The 25,127-nt window shown below is 37.1% G+C and overlaps 2 protein-coding genes and 1 long non-coding RNA gene across 4 annotated transcripts; 1 reads left to right on the top strand and 2 right to left on the bottom strand.

Annotated features, from left to right (window-relative positions):
* Nucleotides 1–10,173: 10,173 nt before the first annotated feature.
* LOC110939221 lies at nt 10,174–10,755 on the bottom strand. Its single transcript, XR_002592081.1, has 3 exons — nt 10,641–10,755; nt 10,462–10,546; nt 10,174–10,213 (listed from the first exon to the last, which is right to left on the bottom strand). It is a non-coding gene; the product is annotated as an uncharacterized LOC110939221 (long non-coding RNA).
* Nucleotides 10,756–12,322: 1,567 nt separating this feature from the next.
* Nucleotides 12,323–17,890, top strand: LOC110941409 (serine/threonine-protein kinase MPS1). Of its 2 annotated transcripts, none has more exons than XM_022183043.2 (6): nt 12,323–12,667; nt 14,758–15,123; nt 15,739–16,535; nt 16,610–16,813; nt 16,919–17,080; nt 17,160–17,890. In XM_022183043.2, exons 1-6 carry the CDS (start codon nt 12,526–12,528, stop codon nt 17,694–17,696), a joined length of 2,208 nt encoding a protein of 735 aa, XP_022038735.1. In that variant the 5' UTR covers nt 12,323–12,525; the 3' UTR covers nt 17,697–17,890. The 2 variants fall into 2 exon arrangements, with proteins under 2 accessions (XP_022038735.1, XP_022038736.1); XM_022183044.2 differs by having other exon boundaries at nt 12,335–12,667; nt 15,808–16,535.
* Nucleotides 17,891–21,042: 3,152 nt separating this feature from the next.
* LOC110941408 lies at nt 21,043–24,789 on the bottom strand. Its single transcript, XM_022183042.2, has 3 exons — nt 24,481–24,789; nt 24,298–24,387; nt 21,043–21,426 (listed from the first exon to the last, which is right to left on the bottom strand). Exons 1-3 carry the CDS (start codon nt 24,730–24,732, stop codon nt 21,343–21,345), a joined length of 426 nt encoding a protein of 141 aa, XP_022038734.1. The 5' UTR covers nt 24,733–24,789; the 3' UTR covers nt 21,043–21,342.
* Nucleotides 24,790–25,127: the final 338 nt, after the last annotated feature.

Below are 25,127 nucleotides of genomic sequence, written 5' to 3'. Positions count from 1 at the left end.
GGAGAGAAGACTGTAACGCCTCGCTTTTTGAGACTTTCCTCAATTAGAAAGAGTACTTGTAATTCTACCTTTGGAAACTTGTATTCGTATCATATTCATAATCCACTCCCAATTTCGCAATTTGAAACCTTGATCGTAATAAAATTCATATTTTATACGTACTTGTTACTCGTTCAATCGATCATTTAAATACATTTTTACGCAACCTCATACTTATACAAATCCATTCATCATTTTATAGACTTCACTTATGCATTACACTTACACTTTTAAAACGATGAAAACCGACAAAATAGACCAAAACGACAAACTTGAATTTCGAACAAAAGGGTAAATCCCCTCTCGTGTGAAAGGCCCTCTCGCACGAGAGGCCCTTCTCGTCCCAATCGTCTCTCGTCCCAAACTCATCTTCAGCCTATAAATACCAACCCACTTGTTCATTTCCAACCTTCACCAATACGAAATTCTCTCTAGATTTCTGATTTCGAACACTTGAACTCAGCTACTTCCAGCAACCTTCTAAGTGAGTTTCCAACTCAGACCCACCTTGCTTTCTACTCTAATCTTCTAGTTTTCTACCTTTTTGCAAGAACTCTATATCAAATCAGCTGGTACATAAGATTTGCCTGGGCAATCTGATAATAACTCACACTATGTTGAGGACCAAGCTAAGATTAGAGTTTAAACTTTCAAATCTTTTTACAAAACAACTTTCTAATATTAAACTTGGCCGAATTAGAGACTCTCTAAGCTCACAAGTTAAGTTCATAGCTGTGGATTCATGTTAGAGTCAATTCCATTTGAGAAGATGAGCAGTTCAACCAAAACCAAACTGATTCTGTTTCGAACAATTCAAACAAAAGTTCCAATATGTAATCATTTTCCCCAACCAAATGAAACTTCCAACGCTTTATTGGATACTTAAAATGGTCACATATTTCATAACACCACCTTCAATATTTTCACCATCATAATCATAACAACAATGGAAGAACACATCTGCGTGCTCTTAGACTCGTACTAGTACAAACACCATATTCGCACTAGCAATCCCCCAACGGTGTCGATATCCGACACGCATCATGCGCTGTATCACAACGGTTCTACAAGGAAGAAAACGAGAGACGGTGAACTTATCAGGTTGATGATAATGAATTGTAGAAATGTGGAGATGAAGGGTCAACTTAGATTTTGGGCTCATTCTGTTACTTCTGTTGTCTCCAAAATGATCTTCAGGTCTCCTTCATTTTTTTCTTCTTTTATTTTTTCTAATCATATTTATGTGTTAAGTTATTCTACAAAGGCTCCTAATTGTAAGAAATGTAAGAAAGCTTTATAGAGTGACAAGTGTCCAAAAACCTAAACCCACCACACCACCACCCAAAACTTAAACACCCACCCCCATCCCACCTCACCCCAACAACACCCAAAAACCTAAACCCTCCACCCCTGCAAAAAAAAAAAAAAAAAAAAAAAAAAAAAAAAAAAACCTAACACCCCACCTACAAAATTCTAAAAAAACCGAACCCCCCCCCCCATACACACACACAAAAAACCCCTAACCCCTCCCCCCCTCAAAAAAAAAACTAAACACACACCCCCACCAAAAACCTAAACCCCCACCCCCTACCCCCGGAAAAAAAAATTGGGTGGGGGAGGGGGGAAGGGTGGGGGGGTTTAGGTTTTTGGGTGGTGGTGGGTGTCTAGTTTTATTTATTTACTAGGTTTTTACCCGGGATTGCTTCCCGGGCTCGGGAAAGTTATTTAGATTAATTAATTACTATTTGTTATTAATACGACCACATTACATCAACCATCTTATTCTATTCAACAACATTGTCTTAAAATCACGGAAATAGATCATGAACCAGTATTATAGATCAAACAAAAGCACAACAGGACCACATGAATAACATCGTTTCCAATTTTACTTCAATGCACTTAAATGATCGGGTGATTTGGGATTTTGTAAAAATGTTTGTTCTTGTACTTCTTAACAAAATAAGATGTTCACCAAAATTCAAACAGATGTTGACCAAAAGTAAATCAAATGTTCAACATAAACACTGAATCTATAACAACAGATACTACAGACACTGATTATATTCAAACTACTGATACATAAACATTGATTCTTCATTCCACTGTTGTAATCTAAGCACTGATGTTAAGGATCAGTGCTATCTTCAAAGGGTGATCAGACCTTGAATGACAATGCTTTGATCTTCAACAATGCTTGGATCCCATCAGTAGTTTGAGCTTCAATTTTTATGCTTCATCAGTGGTTGGATTCCAATGTATGTTGAAGCTTTGCTGAGCTGTCATCTTCAAGTGCCATTTTCTTCATAGCCTCTTTAAAATATACAGCTTCTTGCTCTTTCTCTTCTGCATCAGTCAACTTTTGCCTCTTTCTTTGGTTTAACATAATGACAGAGGTATCTGATGATGTGAACAGTGGTTCAGAATTGTGGACCTGCTTCTTTGACATGTTAATAGTTTTGTAATCAGGCTTCTTTGGAAGGCTAGGATCTGTTTCTCTCCTTTTTCTCAGCCTTTCATAAGCTTCATCAGTGTACTGCCTTGTCCATTTTGCTATGGCCTTGGCAGGTGCAACCTTTGCATCAACCAACTCTTGTTTCTTTCTTTTATACTCCAAGGTAAGATCATCAATAGAATTTTTTGTATTTACGCCAGTTTGGTGCTGACCTTTTCATGCTTGGATCTCTTTTTACTCTTTCAATTCTATTGAGTTCTGCTTTGAGACCAACAAGTGGACAATCTTGGAATTGTTCTTCCTTGGCAGGGTAGAACTTCTCACTCATAATCAGTGCCAGAATGTCTTTTCTCACATCTTTTTGCAGGCCAGGTTCTGGTGGTAAATTTGACATTTCTTTACTCAAATCTCTAGCATAGTCTTCCATGAGCTTGACTTTCGTGAGTAAAAACTGATAATGACTTGAATAAACATTGTCATTTTCTCCTTCGCATTCAACCCTAGCTATTATTTGAGCTTGTTTAGCTTTTAGTTTTAGATATTCATCCATGTTTTTTGGATTTCTAAAACCAAGAAGAGAAGGGAATTTCCTTTTTGAAGGATCATCCACTGTGTAGAACTGCCTCATTTCATTCTTTACTGCATGCACTTCCAGTAGATAACTGGCAGCTGCTGGGGTAGTATCTGCAGAGTCATATCCTTGAAGAGCTATTGGATCTTTGATTGGATTGACCAATTTTGGAGGAATGAAAGATTCAGGTTTGGCGATTTTAGAAGGTACAGATGAAACAGGATCAGGTGCTGGTATGTCATCATCATGCACTTGAAGATTTTTTCTTCTAGTATACACACTTTTAGGAGGAGGTGTTTCTATTTGAGGTTTTGGAGCAACAGAATTATGGCTTGGGAAGGATTGTTAAAAGTGGTAGGTAATTGACTAACAGTTGTCGAAACAACTGGTGTCTCAACCACTGTTGTCACTAAAACTGTTGATGTATCAACAGTTGTCTTTTGCTTTAAGGCAGGTGGTGAGTTTTGTGATGATGGTTTTGTTTGTGGTGTTTGAGTAGTGATGGTGTGTGTTTGACTAACAGCTGTTGAAACAACGGGGGTTTCAACCACTGTTGCAATTACCACGGATGATGTATCAACTGTTGTCTGCTGCCTTTTAGCAGGTGGTATTGGTGGTAGTGAAGGGATTTTTGGTAATGGGGATAAGGCAGTGGATGTAGTGTGTGTTGAAGTGGTAGTGGTGAAAGTTGTTTGGATAATAGATGTTGAAACCACTGAAGAAGCAACAACTGTTGATACAACAGGTGTTTTAACATCTGTTGGTTTGGAAGATTGATGTGTGGAGCTTTTGGAAGGTTTGGGATTTTGTTTTGTGGATTTGGGAGGTGTGGTTTTGGGTTGTATGACTTTTCTAGTAGACTTTCTTATGGGCTGAGGATTTTCTAGATCCTTTGGCTCAGAAATACCATGTTCATTCATCTCCATAAAAACTCTCTTCTCCTGTTCAAACCTTCCTTTATCCTTTTCCTTATCTTTTTTCACCCTTGCTTTTGCACCAGCAATGGCATTTAAGGTTACATCAACCTTTTTGGAACTATCTGGCAAGGGGATGTGTGCAAGCATTGTTGAATTATTTGGTGCAATGTACAGACCATCTTCATATCCCTTTTTCTTTAACTCCCTCATTTTCTCCGCCATTTTGGCATTATTTGGTGGTGGTTTGTCCACAAAGATGATAGAGGGAGGAGCAGTGCCAGTGGTGTTCATAAAGTGAGCCTTCAGGGTTTTTATATCTGCCTGGGTGTCTTTGAACCTGGCTTCCATGATATTTCTGATATTTTGAAGCTGAATTTCATGTTGCTGTTCAGCATTTGCTCTTTGTTGGTGAAGCAGAGGTTGAAATAATGGCCAAAGGTCAGTGGGAGCAGGTGGTGCCTGCTGTTTTTGTAACAACTGTTGCAGTATGGCTTTGATTTCTGCAACAGATGTATCCGTTCGTTAACCCTCTTCATCAATTTTCGGTACATTAAACCATCATCCAATTTAATGGGATCATCTGATTTCCCACCAGAGGTGGTTGTAACAGTGGTTGACTGAGGGAGACTTTCCCAAAATTCATCCCCTGTTGCCCCTTTTTCTTGGAACTGGGGACTTCTTTCCTCAGCAGAGGTTACCAATCTAAGCTCACCAGTGTATACAGGATACACACCAGTATTTAGAAAGGTTCCCATAGAAGAAATTGCCTTCAAGGAAGTCTGATTAATGAAACTACTGTCCAAGTGTAAACCAGTGGGTTCAACACTTGTAGTAGCTGCTTCACTTGAACTACTGACAGGAAGTAGTACTTGTACATCCTGCAGTGTAACCTCCTCAGGTGTTGTTGGTGGGTTAGCAATGATAGGGAGCTCAGACTCAGTTACTTTCTGTGGCATGCTCTCAGTGATAGGTGGTTGAGAGGAACTGATTGCTATCTGAGTTATATCAACTGCATCCAACAAAAGTTTTGTTTGTGGTGGAATTATAACAGTGAGTATGGGAGTGGAAAGAGGATTTGCCCCGGGCAGTGGGCTGGGGATGATGGATTCAACTGAGTCCAAAGCAACATAATTTGATGTCCCTATTCTTACAACCTGTTCTTTTTGAAAAGACACGGGAGGAGCTTGAGGCTTAGGTTAAGATATTTCTACCATCTGCTGTGAGGATGTAGCAGCAGTGGTTTCTGGTGACTTTTGTGTTTTCACCGGCAGTTGCTCTGGGATCTCATATTCCAGAGTTGCCTTTGTTTTAGGTTTGAGGGGCTTTTGTGTTTTCTTTTGTCTTGGTCTTTTGGTGGATTTAGGTGTGGGTTTCACAGCAGTTGTTTGGCTGCTGTGATCACCTTGAGCAGTGGGCTCAGCAGCAGGTGCCTGAGGAGCAGTGGTAGCTGCTAAAGTCTGCTCAGGAGCCTCTGCTTGTGTTTTGGACACTTTTGATAGCTTTGTAAATGTTAACGGTGTAAGACCATTTATTTGAAAAGATTCACCCTGGATGAGTACATGAGCATCATCCTTTCCAAATTTCTTTTGAAAATAAAAGCTTAGGAACCTTGGAAATAGTAAAAATGATTTGCTATCAACATTTTTTACCAAGTCATTAAAGATCTCCTGTGAATAGTTAAAGTTTTCCCCATGCAAGATAGCATATGCCAGGTATTGGATCTTTAATGGAATTTCATTGAAAGCAGTGGTCTTATTAGAAACACACATTAAGAGGGTATGAAACAAAAACCTTGGGGCAGGGGAAAACTGCCTTTTTGCAAAGTGTCTTTTTTCATTTGTTTTGCATACCCTCTTTCTAAAAAATCTGTTTGATACTCTATTTTAGGGAAAGAAGTCTTACCTTTAAGATCATTGAGTTCAAACACCTCAGAGATGGTTTGTGGTGTGATTTTAACATCAACACCCTTTATCGAGGAATTAATCGCTATGGGTGTTTTATCTTGATATTCAAGTTTTGCTTTTTTCCAAAATTCCATCTGGGTTGCCAAGTAAATCGGAGCATCAGAAGTCAACAAAGTTTTGTACTTTGAAGACGAAAAGGCATCTATGACGGAATTGAACGTTTCAGTGTTACTTGGTTTTGTCAACAGACCCAAGTAGTTATGGGGAGCTTTGTATTGAATTTTTATGACCTTTTGACTGGATTTCCTTTTAACTGATTAAGACCTTGACTTTGCCATTTGAGGAAGAAGGACGATGAGGAATTTTGAGAGAAATGGAGGATAACTGCTTTGAAAAAGGAAAAATGAATTCGATTCGACAGTTAAAAAGCTGTTTGGGGGTTTTGATCAGGGTTTTATAGCAGAAAAAGTGAATGCTGACGTGGCAGCGGTTACAAAAGATCTGAAGGCTATGAATTGTCTACGAGCCAACCCCTGATGAGTAATGGAACACAGTTGTTTTATAAAGACACTGATGGAATAATAACAGTGGTTGCAAGGATTACAATGAAAACAGTGGGAGACTTTAAGTTATCAGTGGATAGCCTGAAAACATTTTAATGCTTATAATTCATAAAAAATTTTCATTTTAACTATTTTTAAGATGAATGTTGAGATTTTTAAAATAAAGTATTACATATAATCAGTTAGCATGCTGGGGTGATGTGATAAATACCGTTATATATAAATAACCCAGTGATATGAAATTTAACAATCTAACAGAGTATAAAACACCGATGTGATAAATATGTTAACATAAACAAAGGTAGAATATTTGATTTTAATTTGAACAACTTTTGTTATTGGGCAGTGGTTCGTATTTGAATTTGTATAGCGTTTGTCTCGAGAGATAAACTTTATGAACCACCGCTACACTAAACACTGTTACATCAGAAACACTGATAAATAAATAATAAAGTTGAATCCGCTGTAGTTGCTGAAATGCAACTGCTACTGAGCAGTGGCTTTCCTTTCGTTGATCAGCCTTTAGGTACATAAGTGGTTGTCTTTAACAGGGCTTTGTCCTCAATAGTGGAACGCTCTCATCAGTCTTTAAGTACATCAGTCTTTATTGAACATCTGATTTACTTTTAGTCAACATCTGTTTGAATTTTTGGTCAACATCTTATCCTGTTGTGCTTTTGTAAGATCTATAATATGGGTTCATGATCTAATTCGGTGATTTTAAGACAATGTTGTTGAATAGAATAAGATGGTTGATGTAATGTGGTCGTATTAATAACAAATAGTAATTAATCTAAATAACTTTTCCGAGCCCGGGAAGCAATCCCGAGTAAAAACCTAGTACCGTTATATATAAACATCTCAGTGATATGAAATCTAACAATCTAACATTGTATAAAACACTAATGTGATAAATACTATTACATATAAATATTGTTAACATAAACAAAGGTAGAATATCTGCTTTTAATTTGAACCACTTTTGTTGTTGGGCAGTGGTTCGTCTTTGAGTTTGAATAGCGTTTGCCTCGAAAGATAAAATATAGCTAACCACTGCTACAGAAAAAACTGTTACAAAAGAAACACTGGTACATAAATACTAAACTTGAATCCACTGTAGATGATGAAGCACTGCTACTGAGCAGCGGTTTTCCTTATATGGATTGATCAGGCTTTAGGTACATAAGTGATTGTCTTTAACATGGCTTTGTCTTCAACAGTGGACAGGCCTCATCAGCCTTTAAGAACATCAGCCTTTAAGAACATCAGTCTTACTCAAACACTAAATAATAAATAAAAATAAAATACAACATGGATTCATAAAATTAAATTTATTCATTTATTCATGACCTTAAAACTAAAAGTCCAATAATGGCATGATATACTGAACAATATTAAAGTTCAAATCTAAGAATAACAGCAAGAATTAAGAAACTTTGGTTTCAACTCCATCGATTGCTGAACCTCTAGATGTATGTACTTCAGCATCGCCAAGAACTGCACATCTCTATCACCGCACTCTATATTACTAACAACACAAATAACAAACAAACCTAAAATGCAAAGTTCTCTTCTCAACTGTTGTAGCACATCTAAGTTTTCAAGATATTTCACGAATCTATCCATACTTTCTATAAAAGAAGAAATCCCAATGACAAACCTGACGCAAGAAAACCTGACTTTCGATTTAACGAAAATCGAACAACGCAACTTTTCACGATGTTGCAACAATGATACTGCAACATCGATATTGAAAGGTTGATGTGTGATGGGAAGCTTCATTAAAACGACGATGTTGGAACAATGATACTAGAACAATAACATGTTCAACAAACATTGGAACAAAGAAGTGTAATCGAAGATTAGCACCTAAATCACGAGAAAGATGCATTCGAGAGAGAGCGATACGCACACATATATGAGCGAGCGAGATTTGAATGTGATAGCAGATAATTATATCTTATTTATAGGATTAGAATATACGGTTTGAATTTTGAATTTTGAATGTGGGAACTGATAATTATTAAATTATCTTATTTATTGGGAACTGATGTTTATTGGGAACTGATGTTTATTGGTAATCGACAGTAGTATATATCCTTATATCCTCCTTTATTAAAATATTAAATATTAAATATTTGAATTGTTATGCAAAGTAGGAAAAAAAAGAGAGAGAAAAGGTCAATTGTCATGATGACTTTTCTGTAATTACTGAAATTATCAGTAATTACTGATCTGATTTGAAAGCAACTGTCATGATGACTTTTCTAATTTTTAAAACATAATAACCGTCAGTTTGAAATTCACATTTTGCATATTTTAAATGTCCAAAGCTCAAGAAATTAGCATTAGTTACTGAATTGATTTGCAACAAATAGTCATCAAGAATTTTTTTTTTATTTTTTAATATAATTTTAAATTTTATGATCAAAACAATGTTGGAGGAAATCTTACCTCATTGGTATGTAACGATGACGTAAAATGGTAATTTCATTGTAATTCTAGTTTTTATTTGATAATTTCAATCTATCACTAATTAACACCATCAATAACAAAAAAGTGAGCAGTGGCTGTTTTTTTAGGAAAACCACTGATGGTCAATATCATTAGATGTCAACAATAAAAAAGTGAGCAGTGGCTATTTTTCCTATCAGATGATACCCAACAGTTTTTTAAACACTGATGTTTGGACAGTTAATGGTCAACAGATTTTGAAGAAACTTATGTTTCGCCTTATATATCAGTTGTCTAGACTTAAACAGAAGTTTGAGCTTAAACAGATGTTTGCCCATAAATAGAAGTTTGACCATAAACAGGTGTTTGCCCATAAAGAAATGTTTATCTGGTGGTTTAAAACCACTGTTGAATTAAAATTGTTTTTGTGGAGGTTGAAGGGGATTGAAACGACTGTTGGGTTAAAGTATTGTTTTTTTGGAGAAGGAACATGCTTAAAATGGTGGTTTAAAACCACTGTTCGGTTAAAACTGTTCAACCTAACATGTGTTTCCATTAACTATTGACGAAATTGCAAACAGATGTTTAAAACCACTGTTTGTTATTGTACTTCTTTACAAAATTACATAGAATTCAAGAAAATGAAACAATGACTTAAAGAACTATAATTTAACACATAATCTAATCGGGCAAAGCAATCTATTATATGAGAATTCACTGATTCTTACAACATGAAACAAAACATCATCTGTAATAATCAGATGATCAAAATGCAGTACATGAAAATGCTTCTTCAGCTGTTGAAGAGTAGTCCTTTCCTCATATACTTAATCCTTAACTTTGTTCATAAAGAGCTCCTATAAAACAAACTTTATGCTTCTTTTAATATAAAAAAGGCAGGAAACACCATTACTCTAGTAAGATAAAATCTTATCTTAAAACAATAGCAGATCCTTTCTTGCGTTTAGTAGGAACTACTGTGGGTTCTACATCATCATCTTCTGCACAAGTCAATTATAATCATCATTTAGTCATAAGAAAAAATTATTTTACCTATAAATTTAATAATCTTTCTTTGTGTTTAATTAAACTTTATGCTTCTTTGAATACAGACCTATAATAACCCGCAACAGATTGTATGAATTTCAAATAACTGTGATTAGACTGAAATATAAACCGAGAATTAGAGTATATCACTTCAAAATTAAAAACTCAAATTTGAAAATCGGAGTAGCAAAAAACACATACTTTAAACGATGTTGGAACAATAATACTGGAAACAACCGTAGAACAATCATCATCATTATCATCTGCAACAGATCATTGACAATCATCATTTAGTCAGAACTCAGATAACAAAACTTTAATAAAAATCAAAAATAAAAACACATAGCATGATTATAGCAAACCAGATATCAACAAAAATCAACAGATTAAACCCTAATTTCAAAAAGAATAATCGGTGAACATATTCACAGATCAATAATCAACAGATGTTGTACTCATATCATAACAATTAAGAAAAATCAACACAGATCTATAAACATACAAATCAAACCTGAAGATGAAACAATCTTGTAAGAGAAACACCGCAGAACCATTAGCCGGCGCCCCATCTCTTGATCTAACTCTCGAACGAAACCCTAGCAATGGTTACATGAGAAGACCCAAAACACAAAGGATTACTGTAAATAAGAGGAAATCATGAAAGTATTTCAATAAAAAAGAAGAACAAACCTTTTGATGAAGTAATGGATGAACAAATGAAGGATGTACGCCAAAATCTAATTTACAGCGTTTGTGAAATTTGAATCGCCGGAATATAGAGAGAGAAGGAACCCTGGGCATTTGTAAAAACCTAGTTTGTAAAGAAAGAGGAGAAGTGAGAAGAGAGATATATAAGGAAAAGGGTAGTGGTACTGTTGGGCGGGAAAAGAGAACTGAGGATGCCCTAATTAAGTGACACGTGCCCCAAATAACTTTCATTTATTATATATAATAGATTTAATTTTTTTTTTGTGAAGTTGGTTTATTTCTAGGAGCCTTTATACACTTCTTATTCTTAGGAGTCTTTGTATTTGATCCTAATTCTCATATTTATAGAAAGATGAACTGTGTGTTTTGGATATTTGTTTTGCATCCGGAGACAAGAGTTAACAAATCTGGTTGCCTCCCCTCCAGGGTTTCAGTTACTACTTGACATGGATAAGTACGTTTGGAGTTTTTTTTTAATCGGGCCAGTCCTTTATATTGGTTAGTCGGAAAAATTAACTGGTTGCCAGAAATGGAGAAGATGGGAGGACATAATTGCTTAATTTGGGGCTTTTAGAGGGATGCTATGTGCTATATTGGGTTAGAAAATACGAAATGACCATATTGCCCTTTATTATGGAAGTAAAAAGACTATAATTCCCTGGTCAACTAACGGTTGACTGACGACTATTTGGTGCATGGGTTTAACTGAATCAAATTGACAACGTTAGAGACTGAAGTGTTGATTTTTTAAAATAAAGACTGAACCTGTGAGCAGGTGTTAACTGATGGACTGAAAGCGTACTTTACTCTATAAAGAACTAGTTGATGCCCCGCCCGCGTTACGGGGCGATGGCCGAATAGTTCTCAATCAATTAAAAAAACGCTGCTATAATTTTGCTAGGGAAAAACAAAAACGATGATAAGACCGTAATTTTGGGCTCAGGGCAAAACTGTAATTTTTCAGGACTAATGAGCGCGTGTTAGGCAGCTCCTTTAGACGAAAAAAATAAGTCGAGTCAACCAATTAAAACAAAAAACTTTTATAGTTTTGCTAGAAAAATTAAAACGATGGGGAAAACGTAACTTTGAACTGAGGGGGAAATCATAATTTTGTTTTAGGGATAAAATCGTAAATTAAATGTACCAATGGGGTTGAGGGCAAAATCGTAACTTGGCTGTGTGAGAAAAAAAAACTAATGGCAAAACTGTAAATTTAAACGGGGCAAAATCGTAATTTTGAACCGAGGGCAAAATTGAAAATTTTAGCTGTGAACAAAAGCGTAAATTTATTTTTAAATGGGGGTAAAAACATAATTTTGAACAGATGACAAAATCGTTATTATAAGGGAAAAACCTAATGGCAAAACTGTAAATTTAAACGGGGCAAAATCATAATGTTGAACCGAGGGAAAAATTAGAAATTTTTAGCTGGGAGCAAAAGCGTAAATTTTATTTTTAAATGAGGGTAAAAACATAATTTTGAACTGATGGTAAAATCGTAATTTTAAAACAGGATAAAACCGTAAATTTGTTGAGGCAACAGGGGAGTGTCATGCATGACTATAAATATAAACAGAAAAAAAAAATCGTAATTTAGGAAAAAAAAATTAGGTGGCAAGTGGCCTCCCAACTCAAACAATCAAATGAAAGAGCTATTGCTTGTTATAGTAGATAATAATAATCACAGGCACAGGCAGAGTGAGAGCGCCCAAACACACATTTTGAAATTGGAAGCCCTCAACCCCAACCCAACACACGGAGGTCCTGCTCGGCCGTCGATCAAATTACAGAGCTTTGATGGCGTAATCTCCGATCTTCTCAGTTTTCCGGCCGATCTATGCATCAGAAATGCCTGTAAGATCCTTCCATGGACAGCAGGGAGGCTAACCTTCCGTCGGATCACAATATCTACCCTTCCTTTAACGCTGCCACATCGTCTTCTTCTTCTTCCTTCAATTCTTCTCCGCCGGACTTCCTCCGTAATGTGCAAGCCGCCTTCAAGCGCCACCGTACTCTCTCTCTCTCTCTCTGCATATTATTATTTCAATACAAATGTTAGTTATTCGATTCTCACTGGATTCTGTTAAATTAGGGTTCTTAAACTTTTAGATTAGTTCTTCAGTCAAATTTAGGGTTTCAGTTGACTTCCTTTTGCATATGAAGTTAGAGAACTAGCTTTCAATCTGTCAGTTACATGAATGATTAATCAGATAGACGGTTACATTGAGCTCTGCAAATTTGCCAATCTAGGGTTTCAGTTGACTTCGTTCCCCAAGGGGCATGGTTATCCAAGAGGTGGAGTGTTCAAATCCTGCGAAATGCAGTGGTATAGTGTTCATTTTGTAGAATGCAATGGAATTGGAATTTAAAGGATTCCTATGAAATTCCATAATGTGTTTGGTTGGTATATTTATCAATTGAATTATAATGTAAAATATGTAAAATGACATAACTACCTTGTATTCAGAAAGAAGGAGGTGAATCTGCAATTTAGATTCAATTCCAATTCGTTTTTTTGTTGAAACGAGCATCATAAGGAATGGAATCTACATTCCAATTCCACTCAAAATATATTCCATTCTGTGAACGAACATTACCTAAAACGTTCGTTTCGTGGAATGTAATGGGACTGGAATTTGCGCTGGAATTGAAGTTTGATTCAGAATTTAGGTGTGTTTGTTTCACAGAATGGAATGGAATCTGAATGTAGATTCCCTTTCCTATGTTGTTGTTCAATTCCATTTCATATTTTTGTTGAAACCAACAAAATAAGAAACGGAATCAACATTCCAATTCCATCAAGATTCCATTCCATTATGTGAAATGAACACTATCTTAGGTAGTGTTTGGTGTGCTGGAATGAGAGGTGGAATGGAATGGATGATTACGAGGGAATGAAGAAAAGGGTGTTTGGTTGGTCAATGGAATGGAATCACCCATTCCAAAATGCATTCCATTCCCTCAAAATCATTCCTTCCACCTCCTATGTTTTTTTTCCATTCCATCCCCTCTTGCACTATTCATCAACAACACCACAACCCACTACCTTTGCCATAACCCACCACCACCACCCACCACTGACGCCATCACCGCCACCCGCCACCACCTCACTCCGACAGCCACCGCCGCCGCCGCCACCCACTCGCCACCGTTATCACCCATAGTTGCGACCAACCGCCAACGACACTTGCCGCCGTCGCCGCCCACCATCGTTGACGCCACCACCATCGTTGACGCCACCACCAACCGTCGCCGCCGCACCGCCACTCGCTGCCACCACCACCACCCATCGCGGCCGCCGACACCCACCACCACCACCGCCACCTATAACCACCCACAATCACTACCACCGACCACCACCACCACCACCACCACTCACCGTTGATTTTATTACTCCGTTTTTCTTGCCTACCGAACAATACACAATAATAACTCATTCCATTCACACATGGTAACCAAACAAGATATGGAATGGTAATGATCCATTGCATTCCGTCGTCCATTCCATTACCTCGTCCATTCCATTCCTTCGTCCATTCCATTACACCATACCAAACAGACCCTTAGAGTATTAAGGAGTACGTTAGTTTGCCGTTCAAAAAAAGTTATCGATCTTAGTAACCACAATAGATAAATAACAATGGATACGATTGTTCCAACGCTTAGACCTTTCTTTGATATGTATTCTCTATTTCTAATGGTCGTGGTACAAAAAAGACTGTCAAAGAAAAGAGTATACAAGGAATGAAAATATCACTCTCGGTCTTTGACACCTAAATGGAAGAAAAACCCGGATCAAACCGTTATTTATCTTAACCTTAGGTTAATTTACTTTTCCTAAAGGTCGATGGCCTCTTGGCCTAATAGCACAAGGTGTTTATCCTCACTAAAGTGGTGCGGGTTTGAGTCCCATAATGTGGGCAGTATGTAGATTTTAACGGGGTGTGTGTTTGCGGTTCCAAAAAAATATTACTTCAGCAAAAGGTAGCAAAATTGGTTGAACCCTTATTTGTATTAGTTTTTATTTCGGTCAATCTAGTGGTGGAATTTTACCAGTAAAAACTTGGCTTTTATTAACTTTAGTCTTTCTCTACTGCAGGTAAGATGCCAGAGTTGAACAATCTCCAACCTAGAAGGTTAGTGGCTAAAAGGGTGATAAAAGATTCTAAAACAGATGAATCTCAGGATGTTTTAGTGAAACAAAGGGTGCAGGATTCCGGCACCCTGATGAAGAGCATGTCGACGCTTACGACAGTTAATTGTGAATCTGCTTCAGTCACACCGCCTTCAGGTTCAGATACACCTACTGAAGACGGCCAGTTTATGTCAATAGATGTTCAGAGAGGTCAACCCAGTTTCAACTGTGATTGTAGAACCAACAATATGGTTGATTTGCCATGCGTAAAATGCAGAGATGGTCCGAAGAAGGTTCAGTTTGCATTGGGAAATGACACAAGATCTCATGGTAACATTTTGCTGGTCTCTGGCTGATGGTTTTGCTGATTATGATATGTTTAAAATCGTGTTAACACTAACAATTCAGTATACTCTCCTACCATTAACAAATTCTGCATGATATTAAAATTACCGATATCCCACCGTGATAACCTATATCTAAAATATCAGTCCTTGACCAATATCCGATTTTTTGCCGCATTAACAGCATAGCTTTGTACTTCTTGTAAGAGTATGAAGCTTTTATAAGATGACTAGGTTAGAAACCAGTGTATTACACATGTTGAATAAAGGAAATGTAAAATAATTAGTAATGAAGATTTAGGAATTATAAAACGATATCTTGAGATAATATATGATTAGAATTACGTTTTAATATATTATGTTTTTATTCCTATTGTTTTTTAATTAACTTAAAAAATTAAATTAAGAAAAATAATACGAAGGGATGAAGCGAGAATAGAATCTTGGGCTTATAGAATTGTGACACGTGGTGCAGCCAGTTACTTATTGTTAGATATACATTATTAGTGTGCGGATCTAACAATGTGATATACAAACATATGCGAGTGTCACATACACCTATCAAATCCAATTATAGTATTACTGCACGGTGTTTATGCAGGGTCTGTTGACCACATGGACAAAAGAATAGCCAACTTATTGACTCACATGGGTTCACTTGCATTGACAGAAACAGAACGTGATGTTAATAATCGACAGGAAGTCTTAACCGCTCCCAATCACGATCTGAATGACCAGAATCTCAAGAATCAGGTCAACCCTTTGAGCAACTTTTTGCAGAGTGACTTTCGTAACCAGGTGACATCATCTTCAGTTGTCGGCTCAACATGTGCTACAACAACGTTAGTGAATTCCGTAAACGCCCCCATGCTTAGTTCAACCACTTGCAATTCTCAACTTCCACAAATTGATACGGTGGGCCCACCAAAGCATAATAACATTATAATAGCCGATCAGAATCCTGTAAAAGATCCGCCTGTTCTTGTTGACAAGTCAACCAAGGGGGACCCACCTGGAGGTCATTCTAATATGGATTTACAATCTCAACCTCTTATAACAAATGATCAAATTTCGCAAGTGACGTCGGTAACTTCAAATTCGGAAAGAAGTGTAAAGCCTGCTTCGAAGAAAGACGCACTGGCACCGCGTAAAAGAAGCTACGACCATGATCAGTTTTTTAAGGTTAACGGAAAGTTGTATCAAAGGCTTGGAAAGATAGGCAGTGGAGGAAGCAGTGAGGTGCACAAAGTTATTTCTCAAGATTGCACAATCTACGCGTTGAAAAAGATAAAGCTTAAAGGTCGTGATTATGGAACCGCGTTTGGGTTTTGTCAGGAAATTGAATATTTAAACAAACTCAGGGGAAAGGACCACATTATCCAGCTCATTGATTACGAGGTATGTGCTTTAGATAGATAATAGTTAACTTGTGTGTGTGTGTGTATGTATGTTAACGTTCATCTTCTTCATAGGTGACAGATAAGGCTTTGCTTAAGGAAGTTATGAGTGGCAGTATGACTAACAAAGATGGGAAAGTGAAGGAAGATGGGTGTATATATATGGTACTCGAGTATGGTGAAATTGATTTAGCTCACATGCTTTCACAAAAATGGCGGGAACTCGATGATTCCAAGTCGACAACCTTAGATGAAAACTGGCTTCGTTTTTACTGGCAGGTATCTATCAATTTATTTTGTATAAATATATAGCATATAGCATATAATATGTAACATTTTAATGGACAGTCTCGTCATAAATCATAATTATATTTATTTCGGCAGCAAATACTTTTAGCTGTTAAAACAATACACGAGGAACGTATTGTGCACTCGGACTTGAAGCCAGCTAATTTTCTTCTTGTGAGAGGCTCGTTGAAGCTAATCGACTTTGGTATTGCAAAAGCTATCATGAGTGACACTACCAACATTCAACGAGATTCTCAGGTTAGTTCATTAGCCAACATTCAATGACTTTGGTAATTGTTTTGTGAAATGAAAAAAAAAAATATTTATATTGGTGCAGATGGGTACACTAAGTTACATGTCCCCTGAGGCGTTTTTGTGCAACGAGACGGATGCAAATGGAAACATAATTAAATGTGGTCGGCCGTCGGATATTTGGTCACTTGGTTGTATCCTTTACCAAATGGTGTATGGAAGAACACCCTTTGCTGATTACACAACTTTTTGGGCAAAGTTTAAAGTGATTACGGACCCGGATCATGAAATACGCTATGAATCGTTACCAAACTCATGGCTTATCGATCTAATGAAAAAGTGTCTCGTGTGGGACCGAAAGGAAAGATGGACAATCCCTCAACTTCTTCAACATCCTTTCCTTGTTCCCAAAATTCCACATGATCTTTTTCAATTGGTTGCGGATTCTTGTAGCGAAGATTCGGATGTAACAATGTTGTGTTCTCGGTTTGAACTATTGGTAAATAACTCGATGCCAGATATTAAATCTGTTGGTCCGGGTTCAATCTCACCGGATAAAAAGTGTTCGTTGGTTGACGAAATGTTGAAGCTTTGTTATGAGCTCAAGAAGAAGCTAATGTGATTAGTGGAGGTGGAGGTTATGTGGTTTTGTTTTTGTATTTGTATTTTGTGATTATTGAGCATGCATTAGGTGGATTTTGTGTTGATATTGTAATATGAAACAATTGATGATGTGAAAAAAAAAAATGCAGATCTAGCATGTGGACAAAACGTATGCAACTTAAATGTGTATTTTTAACAAGCATCATGCAATCATTTATGGCTTGTCGAAAGCATTTTTTGAAGGAAGTGGAAACAAGCTTCATCTTCAGCACTAGTGTTGTTCATGAGCTGAGCAGCAAGGGTTAGAATGCGCATAGCTTGAATTAAATCGAGCTCAAAGCTTGAGCTCGAGCTTGGCTCAGCTCAGCGCAGCTCAATTTGGCATGGTTTTGAAAAAAATGGCTCATTTTGGCTCCACTCGGTTGGAATGTTAGAACTTATAAGAAAGAAAGGTCTTGATGCAAGGTACAGCCGGGCCAGTTCCGAACAAGCCTTTCAAACAAGTTTCTAGCCATGGGCTTTTTTACGTAAGTAATCCGCATGCCTTTAGAAACAAAATTAGCAGAAAACAATACAAGAATTTTGTTTCCATAATGTCGGTGCGATGTGATTTTCGTTATCATCTTTGGAAGAACAATACGTGGTTCTTGATGCGTAATTAGAGTGGATTATTGTAATTCTTAAAACTTGAATTATATAAAACCACCATAACACGTTATAAAGGCAAGACACCATAATTGTTTCTCTTTCTTTTTTTTTTTTGAACGGCGAAAGTTCTATGATTATAGAACGAGGGCCACCATAAATGTTGGACAAAAGTATAGGCAAACAAGCTGAACAACTCCAAAATTAAGAACAAGAAAACAAAAATAATAATTTCAAAAGTTCTTGAGTAATAAATTAAAGGTTTATTTGTACTAAATTCAATACAACAATTTTAGAGAAATGCGTCCAAGCGGAAGCAATTCAATGACTCAAAACACTATGGAATATATTCAAACGATTTCAACAGAAAGGTTTCAAATATCAAGCTTAAAACTTTACAAATCTTATCAAACTAAAGAAAAATAAACCTAATATTTATATTAAGAATTTAGAGATAAAGTAGGAAACTAAATAATAATAAAAATACATAAAAGACAAACATAATAATAAAAATATTTAGGTGCTGTTTGTTTTGAAGAGGTAAAAGGTGTGCAGCGGACCACATTTGCAGGCATCTGCAGGTGAAGAGGTGGATCAAAGGTCTGCAGTCTGCAAGAAGAAGAGTGTTTATTTAATTCCACAAAAACCTCCTCTTCTTATTTATCACACAAACATAGACCACTCCTCTCTCTCTCTCTCTCTGCCTTCATCTACCACCACCACAACCATCTGCCACCACCTCATCTACCACCGTCCACCGGCCACCACCACAACCAACAACCACCGTCAAGCACCACCGCCCCCTGTCTCCTACCGCGAATCCAAGCACCACCGCCATCAAAACCCACCACCGCCGTCGTCTAGAAGCCAAGCACCACCGCCATCAAAACCCCTCTCTCTCTCTACGGTCTCTCTCTCTCACCGATCTCTCTCTCTTCTTTCTCTCTCTCTCTCTCTTTACGGTCTTTCCCTCTCTCTCTCTCCACCGATGATGATGGTGGTGGACGGTGTAGCTCCGATGATGATGGTGGTGGTGATGTATCAGGTGGCGGTGGTGGTGATGTGGTGGATCTGGGTGGTGGAGGTTGAAGAGGAAAGGAGAGAAGAGGTTTGAAGAGGTTAAAAGACATGGGTTGATGTCTGCATCAAGAAGAGGTCTCGCAGAGTCTGCGAGAAAACAAACAAGCTGCAGGACTCAAATGTCTGCGTGACGCAGACATAAGTGCTCAGAAGAGCTTTTGCCCAAAAAACAAACACCACCTTAAAAATGTTGATCTTTGATTCTTGGGCAATCCAATCTAAACCCGTAGCAAAACCGGTCTAGATTTCCTTTATTCGCAAACCCAATGCTGCCCTTGGGAGCCCAACTCGTGTACAAGGTAATACTTGGATCAAACAGCCCGCTAAACCCTAAGACCACTGTTAGTTACGCCCATGGATGCTTTTGTAATGCTACATAACTATTTAAATCTCACTCATATGATAGGCAGTGGCGAAGCTTGAGATATCCGACCGGGGGGTCGAAAACGTATACACCAAAAATTTCTATGAAACTGGGGGTCAAAAACATATATACCCAAAAATTTCTATCTGAAAACTACATACTCTCCACTAACGAGCGAAAAGTTCGGGGGGTCGGCTGCCCCCTCCCACCCCCACAAAGCTACGCCATTGATGATAGAGTCTGAGCAGAGCAGGGTAGGACAAGAGTAAGCGTTTCCTTTATCCCAAAAGAATTGTTATTTTCTTTTGCCATATAAGGGTGAAGAGAGTGGTTAAACAGGTGAAAGTGACAAACTTCAAAATCAACCAATGAGAGGGTGCCATGTCAACACGTCTAAAGAGTTTAAACTTTGATGAAAAGTGTTGGCATTGGTTAAACACTTGAAAATGGTAAACTTTTTTTTTCATTAAAAAAAATATATATGTGTTAAAGTCAAACATACACACACACATCACTACAACGGTCTTGTCCCCCTCCCTCTTTGTCGATCGGTGACCAGTTGCCAAGTTCACCAGTTTGCCGCGCGGGAAAAAGGGATGGCGGCGGTGTTGCCGCTCGGCAATCGATTTTGCCGATGCTTTTGCCGCCCCACTCCCTTCACCCTAATGTGTATGTAGTAAACCAGATAAAACAGATAACAAAACCACATGATGAAGCATAAAAGATATATAAATCAGATAAAGGAAAACTAAAATCCTATTATTTAGACTTTTTCCTCTTTAACATTTCTTCGTATCACGTTTTCTTCATCAATACTTTTCCAAATCCTACCAAATTTTAACATGGCAGCTTGTGAACATGTTTTTAGCCTTTTCCCCATGTTTCATGATTATAATATTTTATGGACCACAGAAAATTCGAATCTTGAACAATCTGATTGAAAAACTAATCATGTGTTTTGAGGGTTTATTGACTTGACAATCTTGTATCATTTCTCAACTTCAATAGTCTCTTCTTTTTATCACTTAATCAAATCTTTGCTACTTGATACTAATAAACCTAAGAAAAACATCAAATTAGTTTTCGGTCCCAAAACTAACAAATTAAACTCATAGAGAAAGGTGTAAATGTGTAATGTATGCTAGTGAGGTTGGTGATCAGGACTAGTAGATCAAAAATAAAAATACAATTGTTACCCGTGGTTTTTTAATAAACAGGCCAGAATATATATACTAGTCAAGACGATGAAACAACGGTTTCACAATAACATAACCGGTTGAGGTTCACAAATTCAATCATTACTCATGGTAGATAGTACTAGTTTAAACAAACACAACGGTTTCATAACAAGCATATATGAGTTCAATTGAATACAAAAGTGGATAGGCATAAATGAGCTAATCGGGTGATGGTAAAAACGACATATGATTGGAAGGTTTTGATGCTATGATCACCAGTCAAGAACTCTAGGAGCAGACAATGGTCTGTAATGTACAAATGGGTGTCCGACAGACATTGTGTTTTCTAATTAATAATGTAGTTTCATGAAACGTCATAAAAGTATGGAACCTTTGATCTAATCGTCTCGACTGAGTGCAGCTGCTAACTTTGATTGGATGTGGTCTACTCCAGCACGCGGGGAAAATCTAGGAATGACTTCCTGCAAGTCAACAACATCAAGATTCCATTATGCACAAGGATGACAAGTTCAATCAATATAACGTTCTAAAAGAACCAGAATTTGTCAAAATATTCAGAATCTCATTTTGTTGGAAGGAACTTAAACGGAATTCCATTCCATTCCTAGGTATATTTTGTAATGTAAAAAAATGACACAGTCCTGTTTGATTTACATACAATTGCATCATTAAATCCCCTAAACATTAGAAAATTTTCAACTTAAACATTTGTATGCATTACGGCTACCAAAACATCATTTGATTGAAATCGCCATTCAACTATTGCATCTGTTCTTCAATGTTTGACTATCATACTCTTAAGAAAATAAGTCGAGATTTGTTTTTCCATATAGGCCAGAATATTCTAAGACGGCAACAAGAATTATATCGTGTAAATTTAAATATAAAGAAAATATGGCACGAACTTTGATGTACGACTCCCAAACTGCAGCGTTGGTGGTCACAAATGTATTATGCTCTTACAAACTACTAGTGTTCGGACTATTCACCATATCATTTTCATTTGTCAACTTACCAATCTTTCCTCATTTTCAACTTTGATTGAATGTACCGTAAGTTCAGGACTGTTACCTTAATTCAAGATCTTAAAAATATTCAAAAAAAAAAAGTCGTTCTTGGCTTTAAATTTTCCAAGTTTATCATATTCATTAAAGCCTCCATAAGCATTGCTCCTTCAGTTCTTGTCCATCTCCATAGTTTCTATTGTATTATGAACAAATTTATGAATGTGACTCTTTAGTTGTGTACATTTATGTATGTTTGAATCTATTTTGTTGTTTTGTGAGAATCATATTTGATTTTATTTCCTATCATATGATTAGACATATGTAACATTACGTGTGACAAGCATAATTAGCACAACTATCAGAGATGGATCACAATCAGGGGCGGTTCTTAGAAGACCCGTGGCAGGGCCACGGCCCGGGCAAGTTTTTCGGCCGTAGTGCTAATTTTCCGCATTTTGATCGTAATTTTTTATATATACTATGTTTGGCCCGGGCTTGCCCGGGCTTTTTTTAGTGCCCGTGTCTTTCGGCCCTGGCATGTTCAACGGGCAAGATCCGCCACTAATCACAATAGGAGTAAACCTTGAAGAGACCTTTTAGAGTTTAGACACGTATTAAATGAAGCAATCCAGAACTCAATTGTACTAGATAAATAACACATTTATTCAAAGATAATGAAAAAAGATTGGAAAGATGTCTGTGTTGTATGATTCAACCACTAGTGGTTTGGCTATAATAAGGTAATAATACATAGTATGACTACCAACTTAGTCGTTTAGGACTCATACCTCAAGGTACATACATGCTTTATTTTTGTTTCAAGCTTATGAGACCGTAACAGGATCATAAAGAGGTGGCTAAATGAAAAAAGAAAACCATATACACACTTAGATGATTTGTGTATAGTACCTGGAAAAGATTAGAGTGGAAGAGGAGGCAAACATAGAAGCAAGAAAGAAAAAACTGAATGACAATTTCGATCAGATGATGGAAGATTGGAAGGTACTCATAATGCACCTACCAATTCAAATAAGTTGAAAAAAACTATATGTATTCGTAAAAAGAAGAGTAAAAACTAAGTGGATCCTTTTCTTGAGAGATTCAACGATGCAGTCAACAAAGTAGCAACCAGAATTAGTCGAGTTAAAGGTTTAGAAATGGATTTAAAAAGAGAAGTCATGATCACTTATGAGATTTCCAAAATACAATGACCGATTCATATAGAGAGATACAGAACATTTAAAAAGGATAAGAAGTGACACTAAACTAGTAGAAAATTCTTCATATTTTGGATGAAGAAAGTAAAGAGGGTTGGGTGAAGTTTGTTTTAAAGAGTAACATTGTAGTGAGTTGGGTTATTAAAATTTGTAATTTATTAGATCCTTCTATGGCAAACACTCTTTTTTATCATGTCTTGATCGAGATCCATATCACTCTTTTTATGTCTACACGCAACGGATGTATAAACTATCAAATACAGCCCTCAATGCACTATCAAGTATTACTAAGCCTTCACAAAACCTCTGGCATAAACGGATACCTACTTTGGTTTAAAAAGGCAGGAGACAGTCAAAGGCATTTAGGTCTCGATGATAACTGAGGCACAAGGCAAGAGCTTCATGAGATGAGGCGCGGCTCAATGTACAACCAAAAGTTGTATATCTCTCATCACTTGTATATAAACCTTTTAATCAACTATACCATTCATAACATCTTGATCCCATTCACGTACATGAGGATGGCTCTATGCTATGCAGTTAATGCGGTAAAATATCGGATATCGGTCAAGGACCGATATTTGAAATATAGGGTATCTCGGTGAGATATTGATGGGATATCGGTAATTTTAATATAATGCAGAATTTATATATATAGCAATTTAACACCAATAATTCAGTAATATATTGGTTATATTGGTCAAATATCGGTGATATATCGGTTATATCGGTCAAATATCGGTGATATATCGGTCAACATCGCCGATAATATCGGTACCGATATTTTGACCGGTATTTGACACCGATATTTTACTAAGGGACTGATATGACCGATATAACCGATATATCACCGATATTAACTGCATAGGCTCTATGTCAACCAAAAGTGGTGCATGAGACACTGCCTCAAAGCCCCAAGTTGCCTCATGGCGCCTCAAGCGCACTTTTAAAATCAAGGTGCCTCCTGAGAGTGGTTGCCCTACTAATAAAGTGGGATTATATTGGGTACATTTGTTTGTTTGTTATTATTCTTTTGTGGTAGACCTAAAACAACTAAAACCCTAAAAGCTAAAGCCTAATGTGTTCCCATTGAAATTAAAAAACGAACCTCAGTGCCATCAGAACGGAGTCTAGTCAAGACCGGTATCTCGTACTGGTAAGCCTTTTCCCATTCAGGATTGCTCGTTATATCCCTGATCTGTTTCACATCCCCCAAACACAAATTAATAATAATACTGAAGCGACAGACAGACAGACAATCATGAATTATGGGGTGATGAAACAAACCTACCTGCAAGTCGACGTCATGGAGTGAAAAGGAATGAGGGGTGGGAGAAGAGAGAGAAAAGGCAGTATTAAGTTTTTCTTTAAGGCCATCGCACAAACAGCAGCCGGGCTTTGAGTAAAGAATCAACTGTTTCCTCCTTGATGCGGATGAAGATGAGTAGTTGCAGGCGGTAATGTTCAGTTTGCGGGTGAAGTTTAATATGGTTGCTGGTGATGTTCGTCTTGTTGCTGGTAGCAGCACAATCGCGGAGGCCATGTGAAAACCCCCAAATTTCCGATGGTGAGGATGTAGGAGAAGAAATGGTCTAAAATGAAACTTTTGAAATTTTGGGATATAAATGACACCCAAATTTTATGGTTTTCGTTTTTTGCCTACAATTTTATATTTGCGGTTGTTGCAAATTGATAAAAGATTATTCATATTTAGGGGTGTTAATATTCCAGTTTGAATGATTTTTGAGTTAAACTGTGAACTAAACTGTTACCTACGGTCTTTGGTAACTGAAAACTAAAACTGAACCGTTGAAAATTAAAACCAAGTCAAACCGAACCGTTATAAACAGATTGGTTCTAGTTTGGTTTCATGGTTTGAGCGTTACCATACTTTTATACAAAAAGGGCATAAAACATAATCACATTTTGAACTAGTCA

Source organism: Helianthus annuus, chromosome 5 (assembly GCF_002127325.2).
Source record: "Helianthus annuus cultivar XRQ/B chromosome 5, HanXRQr2.0-SUNRISE, whole genome shotgun sequence".
Taxonomy (NCBI): domain Eukaryota; kingdom Viridiplantae; phylum Streptophyta; class Magnoliopsida; order Asterales; family Asteraceae; genus Helianthus; species Helianthus annuus.
This window is presented reverse-complemented; position numbering and strand designations above follow the sequence as displayed.

What these genes read in the sequence shown, in the direction of transcription:
- LOC110941409 (XM_022183043.2), top strand. Translation starts at nt 12,526, where the DNA reads ATGGACAGCAGGGAGGCTAACCTTCCGTCGGATCACAATATCTACCCT. An exon ending in AGCCGCCTTCAAGCGCCACC is followed by an intron (nt 12,668 to 14,757) that starts GTACTCTCTCTC and finishes TCTCTACTGCAG; the next exon opens with GTAAGATGCCAGAGTTGAAC. An exon ending in GGCTTCGTTTTTACTGGCAG is followed by an intron (nt 16,814 to 16,918) that starts GTATCTATCAAT and finishes TTATTTCGGCAG; the next exon opens with CAAATACTTTTAGCTGTTAA.
- LOC110941408 (XM_022183042.2), bottom strand. Translation starts at nt 24,732, where the DNA reads ATGGCCTCCGCGATTGTGCTGCTACCAGCAACAAGACGAACATCACCA. An exon ending in TCCATGACGTCGACTTGCAG is followed by an intron (nt 24,388 to 24,480) that starts GTAGGTTTGTTT and finishes GATGTGAAACAG; the next exon opens with ATCAGGGATATAACGAGCAA. An exon ending in TCCGTTCTGATGGCACTGAG is followed by an intron (nt 21,427 to 24,297) that starts GTTCGTTTTTTA and finishes GTTGACTTGCAG; the next exon opens with GAAGTCATTCCTAGATTTTC.